Source organism: Asterias rubens, chromosome 6 (genome assembly GCF_902459465.1).
Source record: "Asterias rubens chromosome 6, eAstRub1.3, whole genome shotgun sequence".
Classification (NCBI taxonomy): domain Eukaryota; kingdom Metazoa; phylum Echinodermata; class Asteroidea; order Forcipulatida; family Asteriidae; genus Asterias; species Asterias rubens.
Window position 1 is genome coordinate 9,529,567 of NC_047067.1, and position 18,158 is coordinate 9,547,724.

At 37.7% G+C, this 18,158-nt stretch overlaps 2 protein-coding genes across 2 annotated transcripts; one reads left to right on the forward strand and one right to left on the reverse strand.

Moving 5' to 3' along the window:
* The first annotated feature begins 1,959 nt into the window (after positions 1 to 1,959).
* On the forward strand, positions 1,960 to 9,159 carry LOC117291339 (acetylcholine receptor subunit beta-type acr-2-like). Its single transcript, XM_033772982.1, has 8 exons — positions 1,960 to 2,020; positions 3,556 to 3,743; positions 4,970 to 5,014; positions 5,124 to 5,233; positions 5,947 to 6,029; positions 6,541 to 6,920; positions 7,815 to 8,216; positions 8,933 to 9,159. Exons 1-8 carry the CDS (start codon positions 1,960 to 1,962, stop codon positions 9,056 to 9,058), a joined length of 1,395 nt encoding a protein of 464 aa, XP_033628873.1. The 3' UTR covers positions 9,059 to 9,159.
* Positions 9,160 to 12,906: 3,747 nt separating this feature from the next.
* Positions 12,907 to 15,783, reverse strand: LOC117291743 (ankyrin repeat and SOCS box protein 2-like). Its single transcript, XM_033773620.1, has 4 exons — positions 15,487 to 15,783; positions 14,614 to 14,697; positions 13,932 to 14,033; positions 12,907 to 13,569 (listed from the first exon to the last, which is right to left on the reverse strand). The coding sequence occupies exons 1-4, from the start codon at positions 15,511 to 15,513 to the stop codon at positions 13,453 to 13,455; spliced, it is 330 nt and encodes a 109-aa protein (XP_033629511.1). The 5' UTR covers positions 15,514 to 15,783; the 3' UTR covers positions 12,907 to 13,452.
* Positions 15,784 to 18,158: the final 2,375 nt, after the last annotated feature.

Here is an 18,158-nt window from a genome sequence, read left to right on the forward strand (position 1 = left end):
CTAAGCAAAAAAGAAGACAACAATTCGACAAGCGTATGAGACACAAAGGAGCCACTAAAGGATGATCTCAATATGTCAACTATTACCTTTTTATGGACAAATAGACATCGCAGATACCGGTTAATAACCATTTTACTCTCAAAAATTGCATTTAGTAATAAATAACTCGAGTCAAAAATGCACCCGGCCGCGCGGCTTTTTCAGCCGAGAGTTAAAAACGGCTTATCTATTATAATGACCCTGGACGCAAGTGACGATTTTCCCCTATTGGTTTTGAACACAGTTATCGAGCTTTGGCATTTCCACACCAAATAGCCGCCACTGACGTTACGATTCCTTTGTCGCGCGGGTTTGTTTGACCCCAAGTTTTTCAGACATTTGGATTGGAGCGTTCTGGAGAAAAACCCATTACCATGTTTTAACGTGAGGGAGACTCGTTATAATTTTTATGTTTCCTGGATGGACTGCAGCTGTTACAAATATATATATATATATATATGTATTTGTTCAGTCAGTTTCCCTTGTGGTTTATTATTTGATATAAAAAAATTATATATATATATATCAAATAATAAACCACAAGGGAAACTGACTGGGAACATTTTTAAATGATTTTGGATTGAACAAAGAAAAATTTACTAGAGCGGGATTTGAACCAACGACCTCCGGTTTAACGTGCCGGCGCTCTACCAACTGAGCTATCTAGCCCTATGTTGGTGGTCTCCCAATTTTGTCAATATCTTTGTTCGGGGGTGCCTGTCAGAAGCCATTAAACCGCAAACTGCCGTGTAGCCAGGGATCACACCCGGGTAACGATACAACCTGGGAAGCGGCAGACAGGGGATCACCTTAAGGGGATGCGACTTTTTATATCAGATATCAAATAATAAACCACAAGGGAGACCACCAAAAAGTTGCATCCCCTTAAGGTGATCCCCTGTCTGCCGCTTCCCAGGTTGTATCGTTACCCGGGTGTGATCCCTGGCTTTGTTTCCAGCCATAAACCGGAATTTAACATCATTTGCTGATTATATTTTCCTCTTTGTTTTTATTTTAATAGATGCAGGGGTGACCGACCAAAGGGAAATGAAAAAACAAAAAGGGGAAAAAAGAGATACAACAAAAAGGCGCTCTTTTGTATCAAAGTTTCAGCTTGTCATAAAATTAATATTAGGCCCTACCATATCGACCGGAAACGTGTTTATTCTGGCGATTTATAATGCCCATATCATCCATTAATAAATTCTGTGTAAACACTCTATATGTAACCCCATTAAACGTGAGCAATTAACAAAGGCTATAACATCACAATCACTATTATATATACGGTGGCAAAAATAAAGCTTCTGAAGCAATCATAAAGACAGCGTCCTTCGATGTTGGGGTGTAATAGCCTTATTTTATTTTAATAAATGCAAAATAAACAAATATTAGCGAGTAGCTTGTCAAAATCCATTAACTCATCAATAATGGACTCTTTGTATTTTAAAGGGGCAGATTGAATATTGAGAGTTCTGGTTGTTAGGTGATGGGCTCGTGATGTGATGGGTGGAGTACGTACATGTATACGGGTAGATATACACACTCAAACCAGGGACATTTTACAGAGGAGGGCAATAGAATCCACGGTTCGGGAAAGGTCCACAGTTGGAGAACGTGTATAGAGTAAAAATGGGAGCTGTTGTAAAAAAAAAGTTTGAGTATTTATCCAAAACAGTGACAAGAGGGAGGAGGTACCAGTTGAAGGCGTATTACACGCTTGTGTGAGTGTATGTTTAAACTCAAGTAATCAGAGCAATTACTAAAAAGCTGTGCTCTGTTTATTAAAGGTGGAGTACTCGCCCTTTAATCAATCCCTTCTTTAATTAAATGTTTTTAAAGCGGCCATCTCTTTAGGCGAACGCCATAAATGATGGTAAAGGGGGCTTGCTCAGTGTTAATTTTTTATTGATAATCAGGATGGCGTTGCAGCGTGTTGGATGCATGTTACTCTTCTTCGTCTTGGTTTTTACTGTTGTAGGTAAGTTTTTATGGTACTGTTAGAGGTAGGCCTATTTATGTGTGTTTTTATGGGGCAATCGTTTAAAGACACTGCACTGGGCACCTTTGGTAATTGTCAAAGACCAGTCTTCCCACTTGGTAGATCTGAGCCTGCACAAAAAATAATAACAAACCAGTGAAAATTTGAACTCATTGGTCGTAAGTTGTAAGTCATGAGATAATAATGGATAAAAAAAGCAACCTTGTCACACGAAGTTGTATGCTTTCAGATGCCTGATTTCTCAAAATAAAATTCTGAGGTCTCGAAATCAAATTCGAATATTTTAGTGAGAAATAACTTCTTTCTCGAAAACGACGTTACTATAGAGGGAGCCGTTTCTCACAACGTTTAATACTATCAACATCTCTCCATTAAAATAACAAACCTGTGAAAATTTTGAATCAATTGGTCATCAAAGGTTCAAGAGAATGATGTAAGAAAAACACACCTGTTGTACTGTGTTTGTGCTTTCAGATGCCTTATAAACAAAGGCTTCAGGCCTGAAGTCTTTAATAATTATTTTGAGTGAGAAATTAGTACCCTTTTCTGAGAAAAACTACGTTACTTCAGAGGGGCCATTTCTCACAATGTTTTATTCTATCAACAGCTCTCCACTGCTCGTACCAGGTAAGTTTTATGCTTACACTTATTTTGAGAAATCACTCAAAAGTGTCCAGTGCTTTTAACATTTTGCCATAAATTAAACGTTTAGAAGTCTTATTCCTAGATCATAACCGTATTGACGGATACATCATTTCATTGTCTGCCATTACTGGAACGCATAGCTTACTACCGCTCCGGAGTTATCTCAAAAACGCGGACAAAACTGCATTTATCTAGGATTAAAACAATCGAAAATTTCCGCAAACCAAAGTTGTATGCCTTCAATGCCTTGAAATTGATTGCAATAAAAATTCACTTGGTTAGAAGTATAAGTAGGCGTATACCAGCAGCTTTCGATAGTACTAATAGGAGACTTTCCAACGCTAGGTGGCAGCAGACATACCGGGTAAATTTCCATTGTTTACGTAGTTCTGAACATGCGCATAATTCTGAGAACAATAGATTTACCCGGTAAGTCTGCTGCCCTCTATCGTCCCAGAAAGTCTCCCATTGATTTTACTTCGAGAACAATCCAATGTTTACCTAATTATGTCATCTTTTAAATTCATATGGAAGCCAAGTAAAAAAAGGTTATAGGTCTGTTGTATGTTCTCTCAAAAGCTCTCTTTATATAAAAAAAATTCTCTTTTGTTTGAAATCCCCAAAATGGAAGGCTGTTTGCTAGGTCTAATTTTTCACTGTCAGTGCATTTTAAAAACTTCTGATTAAAGTTTTTCAATGACATGTAATATAGGCATACGTTGTAAATGTATCGTTCTACTTATGGTAGTAGGCCTATTTTTGCGAGGCGAAGAATTTAATGTTGTTTTAAATGCGACATAAATAAATACATGAATGAATGAATGAATAAATGATTATTCTTATCAAACTGTTTGATAATGTTCCTATAGGTGTGACAGCGATCCAAAATGACACAGCTGCACGTGATGGTGGTTCAAGTGATTACCTGGCAGAGAGACGTTTACGTCACGTTCTGATGGGACACGATGACTATTACGTCAGAGAAAGACCCGTCAATATATCAAGCGATCCAGTCCATGTCGATATCAAAATGGTTATGTATGGTCTGATATCACTGGTGAGTTTATTTCCCTGCGATGCACCCCCCCCCCCCCCCGGTCAGGTTTACACGTATGCCATGGTGTAGGGGGCTACTGCTGCAGCCGTAGACCGTCTCACAGTAGGCCAGGTCAAGGTCAAACTGCGCCAAAATAGGCAACTGGTGATTGTTTCAAAAATCAGAACTGCCATTTTGTTATTGTTTTTAATAGTCCAGGGGTATGTTAAAAGAAAGAATTAATAAAACAAATCTCTTCAAAATTCGGGTTATGACTTTATTTAGAGACAAAATGGTAAAAAAGTGCGGCAAAACCGTTGAACCTAATGGGTACTTTAACTTGCTGCCCTGAACGGCTCATAAAAGATAATGCCATGAAAACCGTGTCGATGGTTGTTTATCGTCTATATATGTCACGAAAATTAAATTAATGATCAGTTTAATTTCTGTTTACTGTTTGAAAAGGTCTGATAAATCCCATAAAATGCCTCCTAGTTTTCATTAATTTCAATCAGAGACATAGGAAATATAAAATGCCGCCGATTGCCGCTATAATTCTAACTTTTTTTTTCAGTAGTTTTTTGAAGTTGTATACCCCTATGAGAAACGCCTGTTTTGACTCAACCACCTGTAACAACTCGTGCGTGTGTCAGCGGTCATATTTCTCTGTTTAGCATCAAAGAAAGACCACCATTTATGAGTACCGCTTTTAGAAACCCTTATGAAAACACACTTTGCATCGCAAAAATTTGTTCACAAACGTTTTTTTTGATATGCCTAGGTTTAAATGAAGAAAAAAATGAACAAAACGCACATTAGTAGTTATTAAACTCTTGCCGACCAATCACTATTCAGGACTATGATGACGTCATAGACCTTTAAAACCATGACCATCAAATTCTACGTATCAGAAAACCCCTTACAACCAACTTTCCATCATAAATATGTTTAAATATAAATGTCATCAAAAATATGTTGAGATATAATTTTCTTCAATTCTGGGCGTGAATAACTCATTATTTTGTAATGTTGATTTCATGTACTCGTTATAAAAAGAAAGATGTGCAGCACCCCAAAAGCAAAGCACCCTAACAGCCCAAACAATGCTGCACATCATCCTTCCATAGGCCTTTATTTTCACACTTTCCGATGTTTTCTTTAGACATTTGATTTCCACACTTTCAATTGTGTATGTGGTGGATAACGGCTGTTATTGTTCATTGTCTTCCACATTCCCTTTTATACAGAATGAGATGGACCAAATAATGAAGGGAGCATCCTGGCTCGTTATGGTAAGAATACACTTTTTAATACTAAGTTAAAATTAAACCAGCTTTGGTTTGCAAAAAGAGTCTAGTTCCTTATAATTATTGTACAATTTCTTATTCTTCATTTATACAGCAATGGTATGACTACAGATTTCAGTGGAATCCTGAAGAGTTTGCCGATATGGAGGTTCTATCGCTTCGTATGGATGAGATATGGACACCAAAGATCCTTCTGACAAACACGTAGGTGTGGTGTTTCATAGGACACATTCCGTAAACAAAGCGGTAAAAGGGTCTAATAACGGCAGATAGAAAAGTGAAATAGACAGTGGCCCAATAACGACAGTAGAAAGCGCAAAATATACGGTAAACGCGCGCACTACATTAATGACGAAACAAAGACGGTAAAAAAAATGGGCAATCGGTAAAGGGCGCAAAATCGACGGTAGAGAGCGCAAATAGACGGTAGACTCAATAATCAAAAATAAAAGTAGGAGGCGCAATGACGACGGTAGAGCGCTAAAAAAAACTGTTTCAGAAACGGCGACTTCGGCGAGCTAAACGGCTAGAAACACTGACGACAGATCATTGAGGAAGAAAACTCCCCATATGGACAGACGCACTGATCTAGCTGCCGTTTCGGACACGGCCCATTATCAGAAAGCAGAATGTGCTTTCCGTATGATGTTTAACCATACGGCAGAAAGCACAGCAACGAAATTGGTCCTTTACCATGGGACAGGGGCTGGGAAACACCAATCAATTAGTTGTTGCCTGTCTCCAATTTTTCAATAAAAATGCCTTTAATATTTCTATTGTGATGTAATTTCCATAGGCCTATGCTTCCTACTCTTATAAAACTGCGGGTGCGGAAGGTGAATCAATAAAATACCATGTTTCACATTTCGATAAAAAATGCTTTACTAATTGTGTATTGTACCTTTCTTTTCCCGTAGTGCTAATGAAAACGTCGAAAATCCAATTCAAGAAAATACTTTTCAAGTGTTGGCAACGCATCATGGCATCATCACACTCTCAGGTGAAGACAAAAAGGTTTTGTTTCATTGTTGGGATTTGAAATTGTTCAAAATTATTTTCTTTGCAAATAATAATTATAGTCTTAAGGGCCTTTAGAACACTGAAACATTTTAAATTAACACCGTTTGTGTTGTCACAAGAGATACACATGAGAGAATCTGAATTAACATAGTTTTTTAGAATAACACCAGGAGTTGCGTTGGCAAAAAATTGTGTTAATTGAACACCCTTAGAGTTTTGTTTTCCATAATTATATTCTGTGACAATACTCATATTATTTACAACACTCTAGTTTCTGTATTTTTTGGAGAAAGAGAATGAGCAACTGGATATGCTGATTAAACAACAACAAATTTATATTAATCAACAAAAAGTAGGCCTGCATGTAAAAAATACACCAACTATTAAATAAAATCACGTATTTTTAAAAGTTTTATTTCTTCTGAATTGTCAACTCAGGATTTTTCTTCCAATGAATTGTGAACTTAATTTATTCCAATTTTTATTTACAGGTTCAATTATTCACGAAACGACATGCATGATGGATCTTAGAATGTTTCCTTTCGACAAACAGGAGTGTCATATACGGTTCCAAACTCAAAACATGCCCATCAATCTGGTTCACCTACACAACAGTAGCTCTGCATTGAAAATCTTTCCAGGCGGTAAATTTCACTCCCAATGGGAACCCCTTGGTATGGAGGGACGTAAAGAGATACACACCATCAATGACTCGGTAGCCAGACATACGAAGACTTACTCTAGACTTGTCATCACTTTGAAAATAAAAAGGATCCCGACCTTCTATATCTACAATATTGCTTTGCCTTCATGCGTACTGACCGTCATCACACTGTTTGTGTTTTGGTTATCGCCAGAGAGCGGAGAAAAGGTAAGTCTTCTTATTACTAATTGACAAAGACAAACCTTTGTATCATCAATTTGGCGATAGCGTATCACCAAAGTGGCACCGTAGTATACTGCGAACCGCGGGGAAGTGTTCGGTATACGTAGGCCTATTCTTCGTAACAAGAAGAATTACCAGGAGGCCACGGATGCCGTGATATTTGTTGCCCCTGGACTTGGCATTGGTTCCCCCTCAAAATTTCCCTAACACTTTTTGAGGTTCCAATGGAAGTGCCCTTCGCAAAATAAAACTGGCCTTGCCCTCTCAGTTGAAATTCCAGTCAATGTTTAAAAGCAGCACTTGGAAAAATTATAACGTTTTTGTAAAACAGAACGGACCAATAATATACAGCATCTTTTCGGGCACGTTGGATTTTTTCAATTAGTTGCGTAAAGCATTCAAACTACAAACAAATAGTAATATTGAGGGTACAACCATTATTAAATCTCGTTTGTATGTGAGTGTTGGCTCTGAAAGAGTCGGTGTGGTCCCGACGTTTCGAGCAGTACACTAATTCTCGTCTTCAGGAGAAGGCTTGACATTTCAGAAGTGACAGGCGCGCCAGATTCGCACGGAACCAAATAAGTAAGGAGCGATCAAGTTCGACCCAAACACATTTAGATTTCAGACAGGCAAACTCAACATAACATTTACATTTTGCTCAGCTCTTTGACGAGATAGACGACCAAGCTGCTCCCGAGTTGTTCCGAACGACTGCAGCAGTCGATATTTAGACTTCTACCGCGTCCAGCCAGCTGCTCATTTGTTACAGACGTCGAACTTTTCGTGTTCAGAATTTGGTTCGGCGCGACTTGGAGCGCCTATCTGAAACGGGTGTGTAAGTAATTTAATCCCAAATGATTTGTTCTCTTTCTTCAGATCTCTCTGAGTATCTCCTTAATGCTTGGCCAGGCAGTGTTCTGGTTGGTGGTAGCCGACGCATTACCTCCCACCGGTACATCCCCTCTGCTTTCAGATTCAATTCGGGTGAACTTCATCGTCGGCAGCCTGGGGATCATGTTGAGTGTAATCACCGTCACCATTCACCATAAAGTCGGCACTATCAAGAACAGATTCCTCAGGAAATTGTTCGTGAACGTATTGCCTCGGATCGTGTGCTTATCGCCTCCTGATTGGACGAAAGTTGGCAACTCCTCGCTGTGCATGGAAACCGTGCGTGAATCAAAGTTCACAGAGGGAGGAAGTGAAGCGAATCTGAGTGTCATCAGTGACCAATTAGGAACGAGCAGCACAGACCTGCTCAAGATCAGCCCATGTAATGTAAGTATGGCACATTTTGTCACATTGTTTTGGTTGCGTGTAGGATGACCCGAACAGCTGACGTCACACTTCGAAGCTCGTGACTTACGGCAGATACCAGCCTTGTTTGGTGTACGTCTAGTAGCTTGCTCGCGCTGATAGTCTTTTTTCGTGCGTTACATTTTGGGGGTTGTGCGTGCCATCCGGTGTACCGCGTGCGACAATTTGACTAAAGGCTAGTATACGTCCGGATCCGTACGAATGCACCTTTGACCTCACATTCATTTCAATGTCAACAATAAAACGCAGAGTGAAAAACGTCACCTAAAACACCTCAAAAGCTTTCGTCACATGTAAGTTTATCCAAAGAAATTATCGTATCCAATGAAATCACTGGGTCTGTAAAACCATTATCTGACTAAAGAAAGGGGGCCAGTTTATGTAAGGGATGACTTCTTGAAAACTGCGAGTTAAAAAGTACACCTTTGTCATGAAAAGCTTATCCACTAAAACAGCTAGTACGTCCCTTACAGGAATTGGCTTGGCAGTGTGCGCTTCCGCTCATAAAGTAAGGCCGTTTAAGGAAGAAATAATAACACTTATTGTCTCGTGACAAGAATTGATAACTCATGACAAGAATTGATAATATTGACAACATTAATCATTACATTTTGTTGTTTTGGTAACCAATGGAAAAACAAAACATTTTTATATTTTTTATTTCATCCACAATTTAGGGTGAAGGTGAAATGAAGCTGCTAGCGGCAACTCTAGATCGCATTTTCTTTGTCTGCACCGCTCTCATCTTTATTGGTGGCAACGTGGATTTTTACCTGAAAGCCACTGCACAAGAGTACAATTGAATTTTCCAGACGGGACCCGAGATACTATAGCACACAAAATGGTTCAAATAATAAGTAAATGTGGAATAATTAAGACCCATTTACATGTACATTGTGATGGGATTGTTGTTAGGGCTACTATGTATGTAGGATATAGGGCTAGGTCACATTGGCCAAAATTACGGGCAACATAGAGTCAAACTGGTCACGGCATGGAATGGAACACTTTCTTCTTGTTCTCCAGTTATACTTCTAACGATGGGGCCCCAAGAAAAGTGTGTGCCAATAGTATCATGCATGCCTTTTATTCTCTGAGATTTGAGATTTCCTGCAACTGGTTGCCAGACAGTAAATATTGACAGGTGCGACATGGCCTTTGTAAAGACACATGGGGATGTAGGTTACCATAGTTGTTAAACTTTCTTTCAGAAAATAGTATGTTTTTCATCAGTTATTGGTTGCAAGTCTTAATTTTTTTCTATCTGTATATATTATTCAATAAAAAGTCAGTTAAATGTTAATCTTTTGGCTTTGAAATGTGAAGGAAAAACCCATACTATACTTGTGGGAGGTCAACATTTCAAATGACACAATGAGACAAATGACACATCTTGATTGTTAATGTTATGCTAGTTATATAACTTTTAAAATGAGCTCGAATAATGAATATAGTTAGACTATTACTCTCTTAAAGTAAAAGAAAAAGTGAAAAACCACTCGCTGTGTCTGCCATACCAATCTATACTTGCAAATAGCCATATGGAGGACAACTCTTCTATGAGTGAAAAACACTTATCTTTCAACTGAAGTTTGTTCCAATTTCACTCAGAAAGAGTGATACCGAGTGGCTTTCACTCTCAAAAGATGGAAAATGCCACCACTCGGACCAGAGAGTGAAATTTTCACTCTTTTACGTTGAAGGATTTGGGTGCTTTTTCAAAATGTCCATAGATTTACATTAAACTTACAGGGTTTGAAGATAATGATAGTGGAAAGCTTCCCTTCAAATATTACTTACTGAGGTGCTGTAGTTTTTGAGAAATGAGTAAAACAATGTCATGAAAATACGTATGTAAATGCTTAAAATAATTTTCGTCTCATGAAACGAAAATTATTTTCATGACATTGTTTTACTCATTTCCCCAAAACTACAGCACCTCAGCACGTAATATTTTCAGGGAAGCTTTCTACTATCATTATCTTCAAACTGTGTAAGTTTAGTGTAAATCTGTGGACATTGTGTTTTTTGTTCTACAAAAGTTACATACACCCTTTAAGAGAGTAAGCAGCTAAAACTCTTCGGAATGTATAGACATTCTCTCCATGAGAAAATAGAATTAGCTGTTACAATCTGCTTACCAACCAAAATAACCCGTGGTGTAAATGCACAAAATAGTTTCGACACCGTAGCAGTCGGTCTTTCTCGAGGGATACAAATGAAGGCTTCGAGAGACTCTGTTATATTAGGGTCGAAACGTCAGGCCTTTATTTTTGCAGATTCTTTTTTTGTTATATCAGATTGTGTGTTACAAAAGGAGGCAGTCTGAACAAGTGTAATTAGAGAATTAAGCTATTGATGTGCATTATAGTTTTCTTCAAAAATTGTCATCTAACATCTTTGAAAGGGAAGCAATTTGCAGGAGCGAAGATTAACCAGCCTTAAATGGACACGTTGTCTTCGGATTTGGTGCTTTGGTATTGATATGAAATTAATATGATTGAAAATATGTTTTTCAAAGTTAACTGTCCACACAAACATACCTCGAAGCTCTGTGATTTACCGTTTACTTGGTGAACTAAATTTTTTGCATCTACAATATGGCGGACCGTGTAATTAGTTTTCAAAGTAAAAGGGCAACCATTCAAAGTATGTTTGTTCTGTATTCTACTTTTGAAATCTTTCCAATCACATTAGTTTATAACACACGCTTTTTATAACCCAACAAAGCGCCCAATCTGAAGCAACGGTAGGTTTTCAGAATGGGGAATGGTATATCGGAAATAAGAACATTCTCTGAAGACAAATTATTTCAACAGAAAGTAATATTCATATAGGCTGGTTAGTGAAGTTACTAACAGATTGGTTGTCCCTTTCGTGTTACAATGTATATAGGCCCTATTATTATAATGAATAGGGTAGATGGCCTTAGCTTTCGATCCAATCCGGACCTTCTTCAGAGGCATAAAACAAGTACATGTACAAACAAATACAAATCCATTTATAGAAAAAGAGAGGGGAAAGGGATTACGGAAAGGATCCAGAAAGAAGCGGGAAAATAACAGCCAATCAAAGTTTCTATTTCAGAAACAATTGGTGGCTATGAACCAATAGGAGTAAAGTGGCGAGGACAAAATAATGATGTTTAGTATGAATAGGCCCTATTATTATGGTGTAGTCTTTCCTCAACCAAAATAGTGATTGTGCAATTTTGTTTTTATTCTTATGGTGAAAACCTTGTGTGTGTTTTAGTTTCGTTTAGCCTTAATTCTTTGTCTTCTCGAGTTGGCCTTTGAAAAGTGTTTGTAACCGTTTGTTATAAAATGCATATGGGTAGAAAGATGTTGTAAACGTAGAATACAATGATCCACACAAACATGCCTCGAAATTGCACGGTTTTCCTTTTACCTCGTCGACTAACACGGTCGGCCATTAATGGGAGTGGGAGTCAATTTTTTGACTCCCATGAAATTAAAATGGCCTACCGTGTTAGTTCGCTCAGTATTCTACTTTTAAAACATCTTTCCAACCATGCATTTTATAGACAAACTCGTCCGAGCCAAGGCAACGTGTTCCTTTAACATAATGTTCGTATTTTTGTTTTTTAGATATCTTAATCAGTTGAATAATATAAACCTTTAAAATTTGAATTTCATACAAGCGACGAACGTGGGTTATGTGTTGTCAAGTTTGTGCAGTCAAAAGAAGCAAAATGCTATTTCTTTCAGACCTTGAAATTAATTCAGTTTAATCATGGACGAACTTCTGACGAACTTGGACAAATCAAGTTTATCTTTTTGAAAATGACCGGTCATTGTCTTTTAATAAGTTAAGATCTAGGGGGAATATGACTCGACTGCAAGACGTCCGTCAATCTTAAAATTGATATTATAAAGCATTTTGAGAAACGTTCAACTTCAAAGTATAGTGTATGTCAAAACATATCAGTTTTTATGCCCAAAATGTTAATCTGAGAAGCGTTACTGTTAATCACTTCTCAAATGAGAGGTTATTATTCTTCCTGAGTGGGATACACCGCTCCTGACTTTCGGCGATGTTTAAAAACGAGACCACCTTTTGAAATGAAATCTTCACAAGTTAGGTTTGTTATCATCTACATTTATAACAATCTAAAAGTAAAAAACAAAAAACAAAGGTAGGCCTATACTTTGCCTTTAAGTCGATGCATAACGAACAGTTCAAATTCACAAAAAAAAATCTTAAGCAAAACTGTACACGGCAAATTCTTGGGCCTGATTTGCTTATCATTATATTGTTTTAATAATGTTGATTGAGTTTTGTTTTTGCTTACTTTTAATAGCAAATACTTCCATACAGTCAGATTAACGGGAAGGTATACACGTTTGGTAATTACTCAAAACAAATATTAACTTAAAACTTTACTGCCTTGGTAACGAGCATTGGAGAGCTGTTGATAGTATAAAACATTGTGAGGAACGCCTCCCTCTGAAGAAGCATAGATTTTGAAATAGAGGTAATTTCTCACTAAAATAATAAAAGACTTCTAGCTAGAAGTCTTTTATTCCTATCTGAAATCACACACATTCGTCCAACAAGGGTGTTTTTTCTTTCATCATTTTCTCCCAACTCCGACAACCCAATTGAGCTCAAATTTGCACAGATTCGTTATTTTATGCAGTTTGGATACGCCAAGTGAGAACACTGGTCTTTGACAATTACCAATAGTGTACCTTCCCTTTAAAGTACGGCAGATGTTAAAGGGTTATGGTCATGTCACATGAACCATTTTTACAAACCAACCGGTTCCAGGCAATCTCCATAAGGGTAAAAGCTTCCGCATTTGAATGTTCACAAATTGTTCTTGGGATCGTAAGAGATTAATTGGAACAAATTATTCATGTACCACCAAAGTAGGCATGAAGGAGACCTTTTCGCAAATACCATTGCGCAAGCGCAAAATGTCGCATGAGGCGCATGCTGGTCTAGCTAGTGTCCACATTTGATAGCTAGCTAGAGACCAGCATGCACCTCATTCCACGTCTTTTGTGCGCGTACCGAGTACATATGCGATAAAAATATATCACTTGCTGTTGGTAGCCTCAAAGTTTCCTGCAAAAGTTGCCTCGTGTGGGCAGGGCCCTATGTACACCACCACATCGCGATTAGTATTTACAAATTCTTGAAGCTCATCGATATTTTTGTTTAGCAGTGTCTTTTATCGGCGATATGCCCTCTTTGTGTCAATCAGCTGAACTATATCTGGCAGTTTGTAGAATTCTGCGTAGTCTCGTGCAGTCTCGTGTGGTTTCCTCTCTCGAGGGGAGCTCGTTTTCTGAAAAAAAGGAGATGAACAAAAAGGCTGCTTATAAAATTGTTGTTGTAAATCTTCGTCAAAACGGTTTTTACAGTTTTGTACGATGTTAGTTTTATTCAAATCGTTTAACTTTTTGAACTGTTATAAACTGTAATATGACAACAATGCCACACCAATGACGTTCAGGTAACAAAATAGTTACTCAATCGGTTATTGTAACATGTGATATCCTTAAAACCGCTGGATCACCGCATCATAAAACTATTTTAACTTGGTGCCAATACACCCTCTGTTGTTGATTTGACTATGTTAGAGAGACCACTAGAGAGAGACCACGGTATATGGGATAAGATCGTCTTGAAAAATGATGCAGTACTAACCTCGTAGTGATACCCCAAATCTACACCTTGCTCAATGAGGAATTCTGCAACGTCAGAATGACGACATCTGATTGCTCGCATTAGCACTGACTCCATGCCCCACTACACCAAAAAAAAATACCAAACAGGTAGCAATATTAATTCAATAGTCGCTGATGAGCATTTCGATCCTTCAATATCACCGAAATATAGGAACAGTCACAGCAAACCCATAAACGTTAAAAAAGTAATGTTCTCTCATCTAAATTTAAAAAAAATGAGTAAGGGTTAAATTGGAATGTATGGTTTGGTAACCACTCTTAAAAAGTAAATGGCAACTTTTGGTTAGTCCAAGCCTACATCAGCTTTCGATAGTATAAAGGATTGTTTCGAGAAACATTTAATTTCGAAGTTGGCCTAAAATGTGGCCATGTAAAAATATCACTTTTTACGCCCCAAAATTTGCTGAGAAGTGTACTGCCATGTATTAACGTTTCTAAGTTTGATTATTATTCCTGCATGCGTTTATGCGATCGAATGGTTTCAAAAACAAAAGGTAAACTTTGCCTTTAAAATTGAGTGTTCTCTCATTAACAAATGTACAATTCAATGCGAGAGTTCACACAAAAAGTTAGTGAAAAACCAACACTAAAACTGTATATGTACATTGTGTAATTTGATTACAAGATCACTATTTATTTACAGGTATTTCATTAATGTCTGCTCCTCTTTTGACGGCGAGCTGTACATTTGGGAGGTCGCCCTGTTCCACGGCTATGAGAAGAGCCTATAGATAGGAAATAAAACAAACAAAACAATTGCATCAGGAGTCGTTCGGAAGCATTTGATGGGATATTATATTAATCATATAATGAACGAGGCTTATCAATAACGTTTTGAAAGACCTTTTAGTTGTTAGGGTTAACAAATTATTTTACCTGAGAAACACAAACAAAAACACACACTACACGATCCCCGCCCATACACATCCCCCATCCCCATAAAATTGTGCCGATTGATACCTTGGACCCCCTCTCGGATTATTCTACCTCTTTCGTCATGAGGTTAAAGGGAAGGTACACGTTTGGTATTTACTCAAAACAAATATTAACTTAAAAACTGACTTGGTAACGAGCATTGGAGAGCTGTTGTGTTGGTAATATAAAACATGGTGAGAAACGGCTCCCTCTGAAGTATAGTATTTTTTGTATAAGTAGTAGTTTCTCACTAAAATAAAAAAAAGACTTCTAGCTAGAAGTCTTTTATTCTTATCTGAAACACATAAATTCGTCACACAAGGGTGTTTTTACTCCCAACTCCGATGACCAATTGAGATAAAATTTTCACATGTTTGTTATTTTATGCATAATAATTGAGAAGGCTAGTCTTTGACCGTATACTAGTGTCCACTGGCTTTAAGTCATTTTTCGAACTGAAACACACGTTTTGATGCCGATATTTTCCCTTAGTTGTGGTCACTTGGAAAAAACACAATAACTTTTGATTTCACCTCCTTATAAAAAAGAATTATTGCCAAGAAGCGGATCGAGGGGGTCCTAGTATAAGAAAGTCTCACCTCATGAATCTGACGTCGATACATCATGGATTGTAGTCAAAAATTCTGCTCACTGATGAAGCTAAGTTGATACAGAAAGACCTAAGCTTTAAATCCAATCCATAGATATTACTGAAATAGGGGAAGACTACCGGTAATCATAACTTCATTAAACGTCTTCCATGTGACTTGTATTGCTTTTTGTGCAACAAACTGTATTGCAACCCTGAACACCCAAACGACAGCACCTACATGGGCAGCAGCATAGCTATGGGTTCCTCTATATTATGCTACAAGCTAATACCCCTCTGTATATTTCTACCTCCATGATTTTAGTAAACAAACTCGGTTTAAAGGACACGTCATTCAATTCCAGGGTCTATAAACACAATACTTCTTGGTCTCTTCATTGAAATGCAAAGTGTACGTATTGACCTCTCTGGCCCCGCCAACCATGACAACACTGACGCCACTGAGAAGTAATGTGAACAGCGCCCTCTAAGATTGGATAATACTTTTTGGTTCTCTCAAGTTGTGCAAATATTTTGTAGTAGAGTGTAGTAATGATTTTTGTGTATGAAGATGCCGGTGTCGCATGCAATTATGTCCTCTATGCAATACTATCCGGAGATCATTATTGCATATGCAATAATGTCCGCCAGACGGTTTTGCATATGCAATCGTGCCCGCCCGGACACATTTGCATATGCAGTTGTGTCCGCCCGCGCAAAACCGTCCTTGCAGTAAATTAAACGCCCTTGGACGACGGAACACGTTCGCCATTTTTTACAAGCTAAGTGCATGTCATTAATGACATGTGAAATGTTCGGCCGTTTGGGTATTCTCTGCAATCATAAAATACGTGAATATTCATGCTGCAAATACGTAGGCATGTCCACCGGACGGTTTTTGCATAGCCCCGGACACGATTGCATATGCAAAGGTGTCCGGAGCGGACAGTATTGCATGGCGGACACAATTGCATCTGACACACCGGTACATGTATTATCATTGACAGTAATGTGTGCCGCGATGTATGTAACAAGTTTATTGGAATGTACAGTTGTTTTCGGGTGGAGAAAACAAGAAGAAGAAAAAAGCAACAATCATGCCTGCCAAAATAACAAGGAGGCTACAATTATTTTTCCCGGATGGGAGGGGTGGGGCAGGGGACAAAAAGAAAACCAAGAAATTTATATTACAGTCGGATTTTTTTTTTTTTTAACTTAATTAAAATAAACTTAAAAGCCGATAATATGGTCAAAGTTATGCTGTAGTTTGTGAGCGTCTTCAAAAAAAGTTTTTTCGTTTACAGAGCACAACCATTAATTTTATACCTAGGTGTGGCACTGGCCAGTCAAAGCTAAAGATGTTTGCATCAGTGTGATACCGATAGTCTAGGCATGCCCCCTTTCTAGCGCCTTTGTAATGCACCAACATTCTTGTAAATAAATTTTGCTAGTGAAAATCTCACAAGACTTACTTTAAAACGCTACGTATTTCCCAGTGCAACAGGAGATTCTGCACCCCCCCCCCTCCCCTCTATTGAATCAACCTTTTTAATCTGGATACATTTTCTCAATGTCCTATTTCAAGCCAAACGAGAAGAGAAGATGATTAAGAAATTTCGGTTATAGAAAATGGGAGAAAAACCCCAGAGAATTATTCCAGGTCAAATATGAGCTGAAAACAAAATCCACATAGTTCCCCGGTGGGATTCGAACCAGTGGGAGAAACGTGGGTCAAACCAGATATTTATGGATTAGCGCATTATTAAAAAAAAAAAGGAAAATAGAATCTTATACATGGTTTAAAGCTTTATTTATCAACCTATGAAAATTAGCGTACATAATTTCTTGAAACAACCCGTTTAAAGTCAGCATACAACAGATCGCATGAAGAAAAAAAGCAGAATCACCTCTGCTACAAAAATACAGGAGGACGATAGTACCTTTGAAAATTCATCAACAAAATGTCACAGCTAAAATAACTTCATGGTGCAATGGTGAAGAACCCTGCATTTATACTGGAGTCGAATCTCAACTTTAATTTCTGAACTGAATTCATCTTCACAAACAAAGAACTCCTGATCATTTTAATTGAACAAAGGTGGGCAAGTTCTTTTTACACAAACAAATTTCCAAATTCTAAATAGCCTACGCAGAGAAAAATATTTACCTGTACCGAGTTTGATTGAGTGCAAAGAAAAAAAAAGGTACTTTTCAATTACCTTCTTCCCTTCTTGTAGTGAAAATTACAGGATAATTTGTGAAGGAGACAAACATGGGGTGTGTTGTGCTTAGAAGCTTTTGCATTAGGGCTTTATAAATGTCATTATTATTATCAGTATTATTTAAAGGGAATGTACACATTTGGTAATTACTCAAAACAAATATTAACTTAAAAACCGACTTGGTAATGAGCATTGGAGAGCTGTTGATAATATAAAACATTGTGGAAAAACGATCCTTCTAAGGTAACGTGGTTATTGAGAATAAGGTTATTTCTCACTAAAATAATAAAAGACTTCTAGCTAGAAGTTTTGTATTCTTATTTATCTGAAAGCACACAAGTTCGTCCAACAAGGGTGTTTTTCTTTCATCATTTTCTCGCAACTTCGATGACCAAGTCAGCCCAAATTTTCACAGGCTTGTTATTTTATGGTTATGATGGGATACATAAAGTGAGAAGAC